This window comes from Melospiza melodia, chromosome 29 (assembly GCF_035770615.1).
Source record: "Melospiza melodia melodia isolate bMelMel2 chromosome 29, bMelMel2.pri, whole genome shotgun sequence".
Lineage (NCBI taxonomy): Eukaryota > Metazoa > Chordata > Aves > Passeriformes > Passerellidae > Melospiza > Melospiza melodia.
This window is the reverse complement of record NC_086222.1, coordinates 2,039,159-2,053,154: the sequence shown is the minus strand read 5'-3', so window position 1 is coordinate 2,053,154 and position 13,996 is coordinate 2,039,159. Positions and strand designations below refer to the sequence as shown.

Sequence of the window (13,996 nt, the reverse complement as noted above, 5' to 3'; positions counted from 1 at the left end):
TGATAAAATAACTCCAGAGTCAGTCTGCAAAGGATCCAGGAGATTGAAATCCTAAAATTTTCTTTTTCCAGCATTTACAGAAGCACCACAACACACACACACCATCTGCTACAACAAAGGAAATTTTATTTAAAAATAAAACTTTGTTTTGTTTTCTTTCTTACTGACACAGGTGAATGAAATCCCAAACAAAGAAGCTCTTAGTGGGCAGCATACAAGGATGGAAACAATTAATAAATAACATTAGTATAACCTCTAAACATTAACAATGCATCTGCAAACAAAATGAGGACTTTAAACCAAGTGAACCTTAAAGCTCAGCTACTCTCTGTAAGAATATTTACCTTCTGTTTTTCCTTATTCTTTACAGATCTGAAAGGATTAAATACTGCTATTATAATTTTATATTAATGACACTATTATACTTTTTTTTTTTAAAATATCTCGTGAAAATCTCAACATTTTTTAACACTGATATTTTACAAATTGGTATTTGTCATCCATGAGGAAGAACAACAGTAACAGCAGTTCTTCCTCCACTGGGAATTTCAAACAAAAAAGATTTCTAGGAGGAACTTTAAAAATAAATGTCCTTATTCCCCACTAATCTTTAAAGTGGCACCTCTGAGAAGGTGCCCTGGGAGTTGCATTTTTTCTTGCTCAACTGAAAAAAAAAATAAAATAAAACGAACAAAAACCCCAACAAACCAATCAATCAAACCACATTTACAGCAAGGAGCCTGCCTCAGGATGAGCTCCAGAAATGTCACCAGTCTGGTGCAGGAGCCACATGCTGGGCCCTGGGAGGGCTGGGGGTAAGGACATGCACAAAAAATGGGGGAAATTTGGGATTCCTGATGGGCTCTGGATGCAGGAAATCACCTGGGAACTGCTCAGGGGGCACCTCCAGCTTCTCACAGCTCCTGCTGGGGGTGTCCCCACTCCTCTGGGAGTGTTCTCTGCTCCTTTTGGGAGTGTCCCCACTCCTCTGGGAGTGTTCTCTGCTCCTTTTGGGAGTGTCCCCACTCCTTTGGGAGTGCTCTCTGCTCCTTTTGGGAGAGTTCTCTACTTCTCTGAGAGTGTTTCCCACTCCTTTGGGAGAGTTCTCTACTCCTCTGAGAACGTTTCCCACTCCTTTGGGAGTGTTCCCCACTCTTTTGGGAGAGTTCATTCCTTTGGGAGTGTTCCCCACGCTTCTGGGAGTGTTCCTCACTCTTTTTGAGAGTGTTTCCCACTCTTTTTGGGAGTGTTCCTCACTCTTTTTTGAGAGTGTTTCCCCCTCCTTTTGGGAGTGTTCCCCACTCTTGATGGGAGTGTTCCCCACTCTTTTTGAGAATATTTCCCACTCTTTTTGGGAGAGTTCCCCACTCTTTTTGAGAATATTTCCCACTCTTTTTGGGAGAGTTCCCCACTCTTTTTGAGAGTGCTCCCCACTCCTTTTAGGGACAGCTGCAGGACACCCCCAGCATTTTTGACCCCACCCCATGATCCTGACCTGGCCCCGAGCTCGGCACAGCACCAGTCCAGACACGGAAGCTCCACGGCTGAAATGCTACAAAACACAGTGTCAGAGTCCAAGTGAGCATTGCCCATCCCTCCTGCTCCTCTCTGCACCCTTCCCAAAGCAGTTTGGTGCTGCTTGCCCAGCTCTGCTCGTTTCCCCTCAGGGGTGGATCCTCAGATCCAGCCTGGCCACGCAGCATCCCCTTAAGAAAGGCACTAGACATTTGGGTTGGTTTTCCTTTTTAAAGTAGCATCAGAAAAGTAATTTTCTTAAGAATAAAGAATGGGGAGGTGAAAGGAAAGAAGAGCAATCAATCTTGGGCTTAGAAAGAACAAGAGAAATCCACTGGGCAGTGCCTGGATCAAGCTGGCAGAGCACAGCCACAAGACATGGCCAGTGCTGCCCTCAGTGGAATCAGCAAATTCTTAACGTGTCTAAGGAAGAAAAGGCAAGACTTAAGTTTCTTAAATCAGTTTGAGACATAAACAAGTGCACAGAAAGGACACATGCAGAGAAAAGAGCACTACATGCCACAAAGATTGCTCTCTCTAATCTCTAACACCCAGAACAACACCCACAGGAACATCTCTTGGCACATAGACCCCAAAGACAGGCCTGGATCAGCTCTGCCAAGCAGGATTTCATGGAAATTACAGCCAGCCTGCCCTGAGGGGCTGGGAGGGCACAGGGAATCACTGGTGCCACACACGCTGGGCAGGGCAGGAGTTAAGGCTTTGGAGCTGGCTGGGTCAGCCTGGCTCAGCCACGGCAGGAGTCACACTGAGCTCACACAGCAGGACAGACACCCAACGGCTCCCAACCAACACAGAGCCCAGCGGGAGTGTGGAAAAGAGGGAAATAAACCCCTCACCAAAGGGTTTGCACCTGGATCTGCAGGACAAGGGACTGTGTGGCTGCTCAGGCTGCCCAGTGTGACACAACAGCCATGGCTGTCCCCTGTTGTCCCCTCTCCAGCACCAGGGCTGGCCTTGCCCTGCACACACATCCCACAGGGAGCAGGGCTGGCAGCCCTGGCAGCTGCACTGGGGGCACAGGAGGAAGAGCAGCTCTTCCTCCCCTCCTTCCTCCCCCAGGCACTGAGCCCAGGGCTGTGCCCGAGCCCTGCAGGGCACCCTGCCCATGCCAGACCTGGCAAGTGCCAGCCCTGAGCCCAAACCAGCCAAAGGTGGGGACAGGGAGCATGGAAGGAGATCTCCCCACGCTGTCTGAGTGTTTTCTCCTCTACAGAGAGGAGAGGAGTAAAGAGAGACACCTCAGCCTGCCTGGAGGCCCCTGCAGCAATTCAGAAAGCTTTAGGTCTAGAGAGAAACCTCAGCTTGATTCAAAATCCACTTTCTGCTCTGCTAACACCGCTCATGAAGGCCTCCCTGCCACTGCAGCCATCTGGCCCAGCCCCTGGATTCCTCAAAAGGCCAGACTGCACCCCAGTGCCAGAATCACTCCAGCAATATTCCACTGCAGCCCTTAGCCCAGTGGCCTCTGCTGACCTCAGGGAGGTGCAGATAATGCTGGACATGCTCCAAAGGCCAAGAGCCTCTCAGGCTGACAGGCTGTGATCTGTCCGTGCCTCCTGGATCTAAATCTTCTCCAAAGGAACCATCCACTCCTCTAATAAGAACAGAGTTAAGTAGCTGAGTAGGCAAGTCAGGTTTTTCCAATGCAACAGCTGAGTTCTGACCTTTAAAACCATGTGATCACTTCACAAATACAGAATTTTTTCCCCAGGTCTGCTTTAACACCAGACCTGGCAATACTTTAGAGAAATGGAAATGGAAAGGAGAGCCCCCATGCTGTTTGGACAGCCATGCAGAGAACTGCTGCACTTCTGGGACTGCAAAGCAGGTGAAATTCCAACAAACACATCAGCTGCATCTACCAATTCCACAAAACACCCCGGCACGACGATGGCTCCTGCAAAAGCTCTCTGGAAGAATGTGTGTGAAGGCCACTGGTCTGCAACAGCCACCATGCAATGAAGATAAATAAAACATCCTATTCACCAGGTGCAACATTCCTAGGGAAGAGCAATGGGAGTGTCCAGTGATGGCTGCTCCAGCCCAGCAGGGCCACAAATCAAATTTGAGCACTGAAGCACAAAATGCTCAAGGCTAAGAGAGGAGAAGCAGCAGCCCCAGTTCTTTGCTCTTGCTCAAATTCTTTCTCCCCTCTCCCACCCCTCAAAACCACACCAAGTTCCTCCAGCTGCTGGAATCTGGTGCTGCCAGTGCAAGAGCACACACACGAGAGAGAAATCAACTGGATCAAAATCCCTGACAGAAATTCATCCTGCTATCTCCAGGCAGCAAGGGAGGACTGGAGTCAGAAGCAATAACTGCTATTGTTACAGGCAAGAGGGACACACCACGGCCAACAGGAAGCAATCAAAGGATCCTTCCAAGGTCTCCTATAAATTCCCAGCAGAAAGTGACCTCTCAGCTTCTCTAAAAAGCCTGAGCCAGACACACAGCAGCGAACAGATCCAAACCTAGTACCATGAACCACAGGACACACCACACCGACCTCGAGACTTTGTTTCTCTGAGCATCCACTTAAAATTCACAGCACAAAACAACTCCCCCAGCCTCCAGGACATGGGCTCGGGGATCCCTTGTCACGACACCTTTCTCTAGCAACACCCTGGAAATAAATCTGCTCTCTCAGACAAGAGGTAGGGGTAAAGGACTCCAAGATATACACTGTATAAAACACCGCTCCGCTCCATCGCACTGCTTTGAAATCTGGAACCACGAAAACCTGATAACTGATTCTCTTCAAGAGGCAGGACTGACCTCAGCACGAAGTCTCTAAAGGAACCCCCTTCCCCTTTGGTGCACAGCTGGGCAGCAGCTGCCCAGGCAGTTGGTCCACAGCAGCTCAGGTGTGGAGGTGCCCGTGTGCTATGTGGCCACGTGCGCCGGGGAGGAGATGGACACGAACTCCCGCAGAATATTCTTGGCCATCTCAATATTGTTATGTGCAATGACCAGAGCTTTCTGAATGTCCTGATATGAGTAGCCTTGGCTCATGAGGTTCTCGATCTCGCTGGAGAGGTGCAGGGAGGAGCTGGCCCCGCTGCTGGCTCCTCCTGCCTGGCAGCTCCCGGCCTTGCGCTCCGAGTTTATCCGCCGGGGCAGCGGCTTCGGCGGCCGCTCGGGGACCTGGGAGCCGTCTGAGAAACCTGGCAGGAGAAACAAGTGCATCACTTCAACGGAGACATGTGGAAAGTTTGCTTGGAACGAAGCTGAGATGACAGCAGGGAGATAAATGGCACTTCAAAAAGCTGTTACTGAGCTCTGCTGCTTTCTCCAGCCCTTTTATCTCCTTCCCAAGCTGCTCAGCTTCCCCACCTGGGTGCAAAAACAGCTGGGGAGGTTTTGCTTAATTAGCAAGGCTCATCAGGCTCATTTAGTAAGATAAAACCACATAAAAAATGGCATAGGATCTATGTGTGTAAGCAGAGCTCAGATATCAGCCTTGGAATCAGAAAAAATGACACAGTGAATATTCAATGCACCAGACATCTCATTTCCTTCCAGAATCAGACAGAACTCCCGGTTTAACTGTCCAGAGGCTGCTCCCTCATCTCTGTGTGCACAAACCCAGCCCCAACTCAGCCACCACAATTGCTTCAGCAACTGAATTATGGTCTCTGAAGGGTCAGCAACTGAATTATGTTCTCCTCTTCCTCTGCTGAAGCTCTGCCTGCCTAATGGCAGATCAATAAAGCTCAGCCCGTTCTGCTTTTCCCTGAGTCACTCTGATGTGACACTGCCCTGCAGCCACATCATGCACTGCTGGGAAGAGGAAACAACAGCCAATAAACCAAACAAGTCACCAAACTCTCCAAGGAAAAAACACATTGTTTAATGTGCTCACCCAGCATCTGACTATTTCTGAGTTTTAACCTCCTGTATCATTGCAGAAAGCATTTTCTGCCAATCACAGGAAACTTTTCTACATGGATGTTTGACATCACCTTAAAGAAAGATTTATTTGTCTCCTGGAAAAAGTCCTCAGGGCACTGCACAGAATTTTCTGGCAGAGAACTGGAGTACAACAGACAAATCACGTCCACACAATTCCTTTCTAAGAGTGAGCACTGCAGCTTGCTCAGAGCAGCAGCATTGTGGGGTCTTTCTGAAAAACTTGCCCCAAAAGCCCTGAGACAGAGAAGGCTCTTTGGGAACCAGATTCCCTGAAGCTTCCTCACCAACCACAGCTCAGTCCAGCTCCCTCATCTTCAGAATTGAAGTTTCTCACACATAAAAAGCTTTTTGTACATGTGAGAAGAAGGTCTGCCCCCTCCCCTGCCCCAGACTGCCTCTGGAATTGCTGTTTCAGCTTGAGCTGGATCAAGTTTCAGAGACCATGGGTCAGTCTGAAAGGACAACTGCTAAGACAGTTATTTTGGTAAATCATTAATTAAAACTGCAGGGTCCAGCTCCTGAGAGCATAAATCTGCCAAGATGAATCCCACAGCAGTCAGGCTTGCCTGCACCACTGCCTTGCTTCCCACAGCAGAAACAATCAGCATTTTCCACATTTTCCATTTTCCTAGCCCTAAAGCAGGACAACAGCAGTGTTATTTCAGGGCTGTAGAAACAGAGTGTCAATGATTAAACTCAGTACTTCATCTGGGAGGGGGGTGGGACTTGCTCTGTTTCTTTTTTATCCCTTTCAGCCAAATTCTACAGACACAGGGACAGATTTAAAAAGTGAAAAGGGGAGGTGGGGCAAAACTAACGAACTTTTCTGCACTAGGAAACTCTTCTCTGTGCTAAAGAAGGTCAGGGAAGTGGAATGGGGAAGAGGAAAAGAGAAGACTCACTGGGGGAAGGGGCTCTGGGTACAGGAGGTTCTGCTTCCAGAAGGAACAAGAAACTCATGCCTCCTCCTTGGCAAATCACCAGCACATTCAGACTGAAAACCCCCAACAAAAAGAGTTTCAGAGCTTCCTTAAGAGCTGCTGAGCAGGGAATAAGTCAATCATTATTCAGAAAGGCTCTGGGAGACACGAGGCTTTAGTTTTTCCCTCAGAGAATGTGCCTTGCAGCCAGAAGGACACCATGTCCTCTATTCCCCAGGGACAAAAAGCTGACCTTGCTGAGCCACTGGTCCCTGCTCAGAGGAGCTGAGAGCATCAGGAGCTGTGTGCAAAACTCTTGTGCCATCTGCAGGCACTGGCAGTGCCACAAACCCTGCCAGGCCAGCCCTGCATCTTCTTCCACTTGGGACACAATCCCTGAATGGTCTGGGTTGGAAGGGACCTCAAAGGTCCTTCCACCCCCTGCCATGGGCAGGGACACCTTCCACTATCTCAGGGTGCTCCAACCCCAAATCCAACCTGACCTTGGGCACTTCCAGGGGTGGGAAATCCTGTCTCACACCCCAGTACACCATGGTACAAAACCAGTCTATGCTCTGCAGGAAACAGTGGTTTAGGAATATGCTTTAAGCTGAAAAAACCTTTTCCTAACTGAGATTTCGGTGTGATTCGCAAGCTTGGGGATTAAATCACCAAGGCAGCACATTCCAAGCTATAAATCGAACACAAGTTAAATAAATCAAACAAAATACCTACGAACCAATTCTGCCTCATAAACCTGATTTTACACCTTACATCCAAAATCTTTAATGAATAACACAAGTTTCAAAGATGCAGAGGCAGGCAGCAGCAGCAGGAAGAGGGAGGAGAGCTCTCTGACCTGTGACAGGGTCGTTTTCCAAGGACATTCGGCTGAAGGCAGGAGTGGCATTGGAGATATCAGACAGTGTGCGGCGAGCGATGGCCACGGGCAGCGGCGCCTTGGGGACATCGTAGCCATCCTCCTCATTCTCTGACTCCTCAGGGCCATTGCTGGCAGTGGCTGCTGCCAGGTTCCCTTCATCTGCAAGAGGAGGCACCTTCTGAGCTCTGGGGCTGAGCTGTCCCTCAAGGCAGACTCCACTCCCCCATTTTCCAAACACTGACAGGACACCAAACTAAAGTTTTGCTGTCAAAACCTCACAATTAATGGCAGCTCTTTCCAGATGGAAAAATTAAAGCACTGGAATGCTCTTCCTAGGGAGGTGGTAGAACACCATCTCTGGATGTGTTTACAAACAGACTGGACATGGCACTTGGTGCTACAGTCTGGTTGAGGTGTCAGGGCATAGGTTGGACTCGATGATCCTAGAGGTCTCTTCCAACTTCATTATTCTGTAATTCTGTGACTCTGTGATTCTGTGACTCTGTGACTCTGTGATTCAGTGATTCTGTGACTCTGTGATTCTGCAATTCTGTGATTCCGTGACTGTGATTCTGCAATTCTGTGATTCTGTGACTCCGTGATTCTGTAATTCTGTAATTCTGTGACTCTGTGATTCTGCAGTTCTGTGATTCTGTGACTGTGATTCTGCAGTTCTGTGATTCTGTGACTGTGATTCTGCAATTCCGTGATTCTGTGACTTGTGATTCTGTGACTCTGTGATTCTGTAATTCTGTGATTCTGTGACTCTGTAATTCTGTGATTCTGTCTCTCTCTGACTGCGATTCTGCAATTCAGTGATTCTAGGACTCTGTGATTAGGTTAAAAATACTTGATAGATTCAATGTGCATGCCCAGACTCATATCTCCACATACATCCCAGCTATTTTAACAACAAAACCAAATGTAATTCCTTTAATTCAGCCTAAAATGCTGCTCCACTGGGAGCAATTCATTGTAGGCCAGTTCCTCAGCTGTTCTTTAGCACACCCACTCACCAGAAGTGCTGACAGCCTCGAAAGCAGAGGATGCTGCTTGGGAGTGAATGTTGTACATTGCTTCATACATGGAGCCCTCGGGCTGCTGGTCACAGTCCAGAACTCTGAGGGAGAGAAGACATTCCCCATCACACAGGTGACAGTGGCCACCACCTCCTCCCTGCCTCTGTGACAGAGTTTGTGCACAGCTTCTTGTTTCAAGGTGAAATCACCAGTGCTCTGTGAAATATTTGTTCTAGAAAATGCTCTGTTAATGTTTATTGCAATAGAGTACCTCAGCTTAAAAGAGTTAAAATGATACCACCAAAACTGATACCACTGAAAATTACATTTTAGTAAGAGTTTTGAATTTCAGTAAAATTACATTTTAGTAAGAGTTTTGAATTTCTGCTCCCAAAAGGTTCTTGGCAGAGAGAGTGGGGAGGAAGGGGATATCTGAGTCCTTTAATACTGTGCAAGGACTCTGCAAAGAGCAGTGGTCACATTTCCTTTATTGCTATTTTAGTCAAGATCTGGTGAATATCACTGGGGGAATTCAGAAATCTGAGCAAGCAAAATTCCCACCCTGATGTCCCAAATGTGCTGCTCCAGAGCTGGGAGGGGGAAGTGCAAAACCAGCCAGAATCTCACCGTAAACTCTGAGTCATTTCCAAAGGCATTTTGAGCTCTGGTTTTTGCACAGCAGGACCTGGAGGCACCACAGGCAGAGAGGATGGTGACATGTATTCAGTGTCCTCATCGCTCTCAGACTGCTCCCCAGGAGGCAGTTTTGGTACAGGCAGTGGTCTGGAGGCAGGAGAAACAAGATATAAAACATTTACACCAAATCTAATTAATACCAAGGTGCCCTTTAAATCCACAGTCACCTCACAGCAAGTCTGTCTGAAGAAATAATTTGGTTTTCAGGATGCAACCCACAAGGTCACACCAGCACAAGGTCATGATGCAAAAGTAAGTGACAATATCATGCACATTTATATCACACAAAGCCCCACTCAAAAGTGAATTTATTAAAGAGCTGATGGCAACTGCCACAGTCCAGGGGAACTCCCACCACTCCCCACAGCTCTGATTTCAGCTGCTTTCTCTAAATTGCGTTTTGAATCTGTCAGAGTTTAAAATGAAGACTGGAAGAGTTGTGCCAGTTCTGTTCCTGGCACCAGCACCCTGCAATTCCCACCCTGGAAGGTATAAAAAATCCCAACAGACCTGGCAGCTAAGGAGTAGATGGCATTGGCAGATGAGGAGGGTTTGATTTTGGGGTGCTCACACTCTGAGGTTGCTGCTGGACCACTGGTGGAGCTCTGGAAGACAAAATTCCAAACCAGGAATCAGAAATCAGAAACAATTCATGGCCCAGTGTAGCTGCAAAGCCACTCCTTCAACAGCCTCTGTGGGAATGGAGCATCCTCATTTCTTCCACAGAATTTACTGACACCTCAGAAATCCAGGAATTCTCTGACAGCTTTCCCTCACTGCAGGGACTTTCCTGCAGGAAGAATTTCACTTTTTGAGGTTCCAGTGGCCTTGGCAAATTCAGCTGAAACAGGCTGAAATGGGAGCCAAGAGGAAAAGGATGCAGACAAACATACACAACTGGAGACAGGATGAAAACTGTGCACGTGCCATTTTCTTAGAAAATCTGGCTAAAAATGTGCTTGCTTTCAATTTAAGAAAGCTGGAAGCATTAGAAGGAAAAATTAAGGAAATGGAATCGAGGAAAACAAAACTTCCTGTAATTTTTTTAGACAACAAAATATTGGACTAATCAGTTCACTGCTAACAGTGTCCTGCAGGTGAACAGACCCAAACTGAACTCAGGTTTTATCCAGTAAAACTCCTCACAGATGATGTGGTAGTTTTCTCAGGGCTGAAAAGCCAGCAGAGTAAATCAGAATTTTTCAGAGAATGTGGTGGTGTTTGCAGGGGTCTCAGGATGAGGGAAGAGATGAGAATCTTGATTCTATGTTTCAGAAGGTTGATTTATTATTTTATTATATATATATTATATTTAAAAATGATTAAAACTATAAATGATTAAAACTATACTAAAGAATAGAAAAAAATTTCATCAGAAAGCTAGCAAAGAAAAGAATAAAATGATAATAAAATCTTGTGACTGACTAGAGAGCCTGAGACAGCTAGACTGTGATTAGCTATTAATTAAAGACAACCACATGAGACTAATCAAAGATATACCTCTGCATTCCACAGCACCAGATAATTATTGTTTACATTTCATTTTTGAGGCCTCTCAGCTTCTCAAGAGAAAAGATCTTAGCAAAAAGATTTTTCATAAAATATGTCTGTGACAAGAGAACAACAGAAAACATTCTCAGCTTTTCAGCACTGGAAGGTGAACAATAATCAGGCAATTGGGATTTCAACCTTGTTCCCAAAAGGAACGAAAGCATCTTCCTTTCCTGGAACACACCAATTTCTATCCATCTCTCCCATGACGAAATCCCACTCCTCAGCATGACAAGAAGGTGCCTTTTCTCCCAGATTTCCTCCCCAGGTTCCCTGCAGGGTTACTCACCGTGGGGCTGTCCAGGCTGAGCGTGCTGCTGAGAGCACGTTCAGAGAACACGTGAATACCACAATCAGGCAATTGGGATTTCAACTTTGATCCCAAAAGGAATGAAAGCATCTCCTTTGCTTGGAACACACCAATTTCTTTCCATTTCCCCCATGACAAAATCCCACTCCTCAGTGTGAGAAGAAGGTGCCTTTTATCCCACATTACCTCTCCCAGATCACCTCCAGAGCTACTCACCGCAGGGATTTCAACTTTGTTCCCAAAAGGAACAAAAGCATCTTCCTTTCCTGGAACACACCAATTTCTATCCATCTCTCCCATGACAAAATCCCACTCCTCAGCATGACAAGAAGGTGCCTTTTCTCCCAGATTTCCTCTCCCAGATCACCTCCAGAGTTACTCACTGTGGGGCTGTCCAGGCTGAGCGTGCTGCTGAGAGCACGTTCAGAGGACATCAGGCAATGGGGATTTCAACTTTGTTCCGAAAAGGAACGAAAGCATCTCCTTTGCTTGGAACACACCAATTTCTTTCCATCTCTCCCATGACAAAACCCCACTCCTCAGCATGACAAGAAGGTGCCTGTTACATGTCCCGGGTTCCCCCCAGGGTCACTCACCGCGGGGCTGTCCAGGCTGAGCGTGCTGCCCAGCGCTCTGGATTCCAGCTGCGAGGGCAGCGAGAAGGGCAGCGAGTGCCGGTTGGACAGCTCCCTGCCGGCCCAGGGCTCTGCCGGGGCTTTGGGCATGGGCCTGCCTGGCCAGGGCTCGCCCTGGCGGTTGGAGGGCAGCGGGGGTGGCTTGTCCCTGTCGCCGGGGGTGCAGGGCAGGGGCCGGCGCTGCGGGCGGCTCTCGGGGCCCAGCGGGTGCGGGCGGTCCGGGGGTGGCGGCGGGGGCAGGTCCCGGAGCGTGGGGGGGATTGGCAGAGGTTTGTCCTTGTGCAGAGCGCCTGGAGCAGCCTGGGAGGAGGAGGGAGAGAAATAGTGCTTAGCACAGGCAGCCCAAGCAGAAGAGATAAACAGGAGGGAGAGTTTTATCTGTTGATATTAGTACATCATCGCCAAGAATGTGGAGATATCTCTGCACCTTCTGCACAGGCTTGAGGAGATAACACAGGAACTACGTGCACTCCAGCCAGGCTCTGAACACCCTGGATTGTCACCCTGATTTTTTAAGATTTTCTAAGCTTTCTGATGTTGACATTCTTGTAGCAAACTTTCTCACACACTTTTTGTAAATAACTCATTGTTCTGCATTCCTTTATGAAAGAAGAGAAAGTTGACGGGCTGTTGGTTTGTCCAGTGTCTTTGGAGAGATGGCACTGTCACCCTCCAATCTACTGTCACTCTTAGAAAACTATAAATGTTGGAGTCAAAAAATAAACTTCCCTTTTTTCTTCACCTTGAGAACAGCCATGTGTGCTTGTGTTCTTTCATGTCCTACAGCAACACCCAGATTCCTCTTCTTGAGGGAAAGCATGAGCTTACAGCAGCCTTGGATTGGAATCCAAATGGAGCCTCCCCATTATTTTAAAAAATTATTCAGTTGTGGGTAATTTGTACAAGTTAACATTCATTGGTCAGTGATGAGTATTTCCCTCTTCTTGAGGGAGAACATGAGCTTAAAGCAGCCTTGGATTGGAATCCAAACAGAGCTTCCCCATTATTTTTAAAAATGATTCAATTGTGGGTTATTTGTACAAGTTAACATTCATCAGTCAGTGATAAGTATTCACAGAAATAGGAATTTTCTTCTGCCTGAACTTTCCTAATTTCATGATTTCATCTGAACCAGATGAAGAACCACTAACTTAATGCCACCAAGATCACCCTCCTGCCTTCTGCTGATCAATCAGAGAGCCAGCTCATTTCTCCCAGTCACGTACATTGAATTCCCTCCTTCATTTTCTATGTAAAAAAATGCTTGATGGAGAAATGAGTGCAGAAAAGCTGGGGGAGAGAAATATGATACCTCCTGTATCAGCTAGAACAAAATATGAGGAAAATGCAAAGGGTGCAGGGAGCAGGGATTGAGGAGGAAAACAGAGAATGTGATAGCAGTAATAATAATTTGGTAGTTCAGGATGCTGGACGGAAAAAGAGGAAAGATGTCAGAGAGAACATGTTGGCGTCCCCAGATTGTTCTGCCCCACTCAAATCCCACTGAAGGGGACAGAAAGAGCTGGGTCTGACCTTGGAAGTGGTGCCAGGGCTGGAGGCTCCGGGGGGGTTGGCCACTCTCTGCTGCAGCAGGTCCAGCCGGGGCGGCACAGGGGGCAGGGCGGCCTGAGGAGCCACTGAGAACGGAGAGGGAGGGCGTTCCACCTGGGAGAGAGAGAGGGGACATCAGCTCAGGGCTCAGCACAGGAATTCCTGTCCTCTGCAGAGCCCCTCCAGCTACAAATAATTCTGTGAGCAACAGCTGTGCTCCAGGAATGGAGCAATGCAAGCTCAGCAGTGAGACACTGCTGAAATGCACACTTAGAAACAAAGCAAAGTGTCCTGATGGAGTAATGAAAATGCAACTTAGAAACACAAACCAAGCTGCTCTCGTGGAGTAACAAAAATGCAACTTAGAAACATGAATCAAGCTGCTCTCATGGAGTAACAAAAATGCAACTTAGAAACACAAACCAAGGTGTCCTGATGGAGTAACAAAAATGCAACTTAGAAACATGAAACAAGCTGCTCTCATGGAATAACAAAAATGCAACTTAGAAACACAAACCAAGGTGTCCTGATGGAGTAACAAAAATATAACTTAGAAACCCAAATCAAGCTGCTGTCATGGAGTAACAAAGATGCAATTTAGAAACACAAACCAAGGTGTCTGGATGGAGTAACAAAAGTGCAATTTAGAAACCCAAACCAAGCTGCTCTCATGGAGTAACAAAGCTGCCTCGGCGGCCTCTGAGCAAGGACAAGCTGCTTTTCAACACCAGAGGGCACGATCTGCTGCAAAGCTCCTGTCCCTGTGCAAACTGCTTTCACTACAGAGCACTGGTGTGCACCAAACCAAAACTCCATTTTTGTCTCTGGAAAGCTGGTTTTCCACTTAACAAAGCAGCACAGTGCCTGTTATTCTCTTTATCTTCTCTTTTTTTTACAATCAAAGTTAGTGCTGTTGAATTTTGAAAAGCTTCACGTATGTTTGAGCTCAGTAAAATCAACAAAATTCCAACACTGACAGG

At 47.3% G+C, this 13,996-nt stretch overlaps 1 protein-coding gene across 2 annotated transcripts in view; it reads right to left on the bottom strand.

Annotated features, from left to right (window-relative positions):
* Positions 1-104: 104 nt before the first annotated feature.
* CBL (Cbl proto-oncogene) overlaps positions 105-13,996 on the bottom strand; it is a 36,697-nt gene continuing 22,805 nt past the window's right edge. For both annotated transcript variants that reach the window (XM_063178586.1, XM_063178587.1), the window contains 7 exons: positions 12,999-13,130; positions 11,427-11,765; positions 9,480-9,574; positions 8,901-9,056; positions 8,271-8,374; positions 7,231-7,413; positions 105-4,703 (listed from right to left, as the gene is read on the bottom strand). In XM_063178586.1, coding sequence (XP_063034656.1) covers positions 4,423-4,703; positions 7,231-7,413; positions 8,271-8,374; positions 8,901-9,056; positions 9,480-9,574; positions 11,427-11,765; positions 12,999-13,130 — 1,290 coding nt within the window. In that variant the 3' untranslated portion in view covers positions 105-4,422. The remainder of the gene's footprint in view (positions 4,704-7,230; positions 7,414-8,270; positions 8,375-8,900; positions 9,057-9,479; positions 9,575-11,426; positions 11,766-12,998; positions 13,131-13,996) is intronic.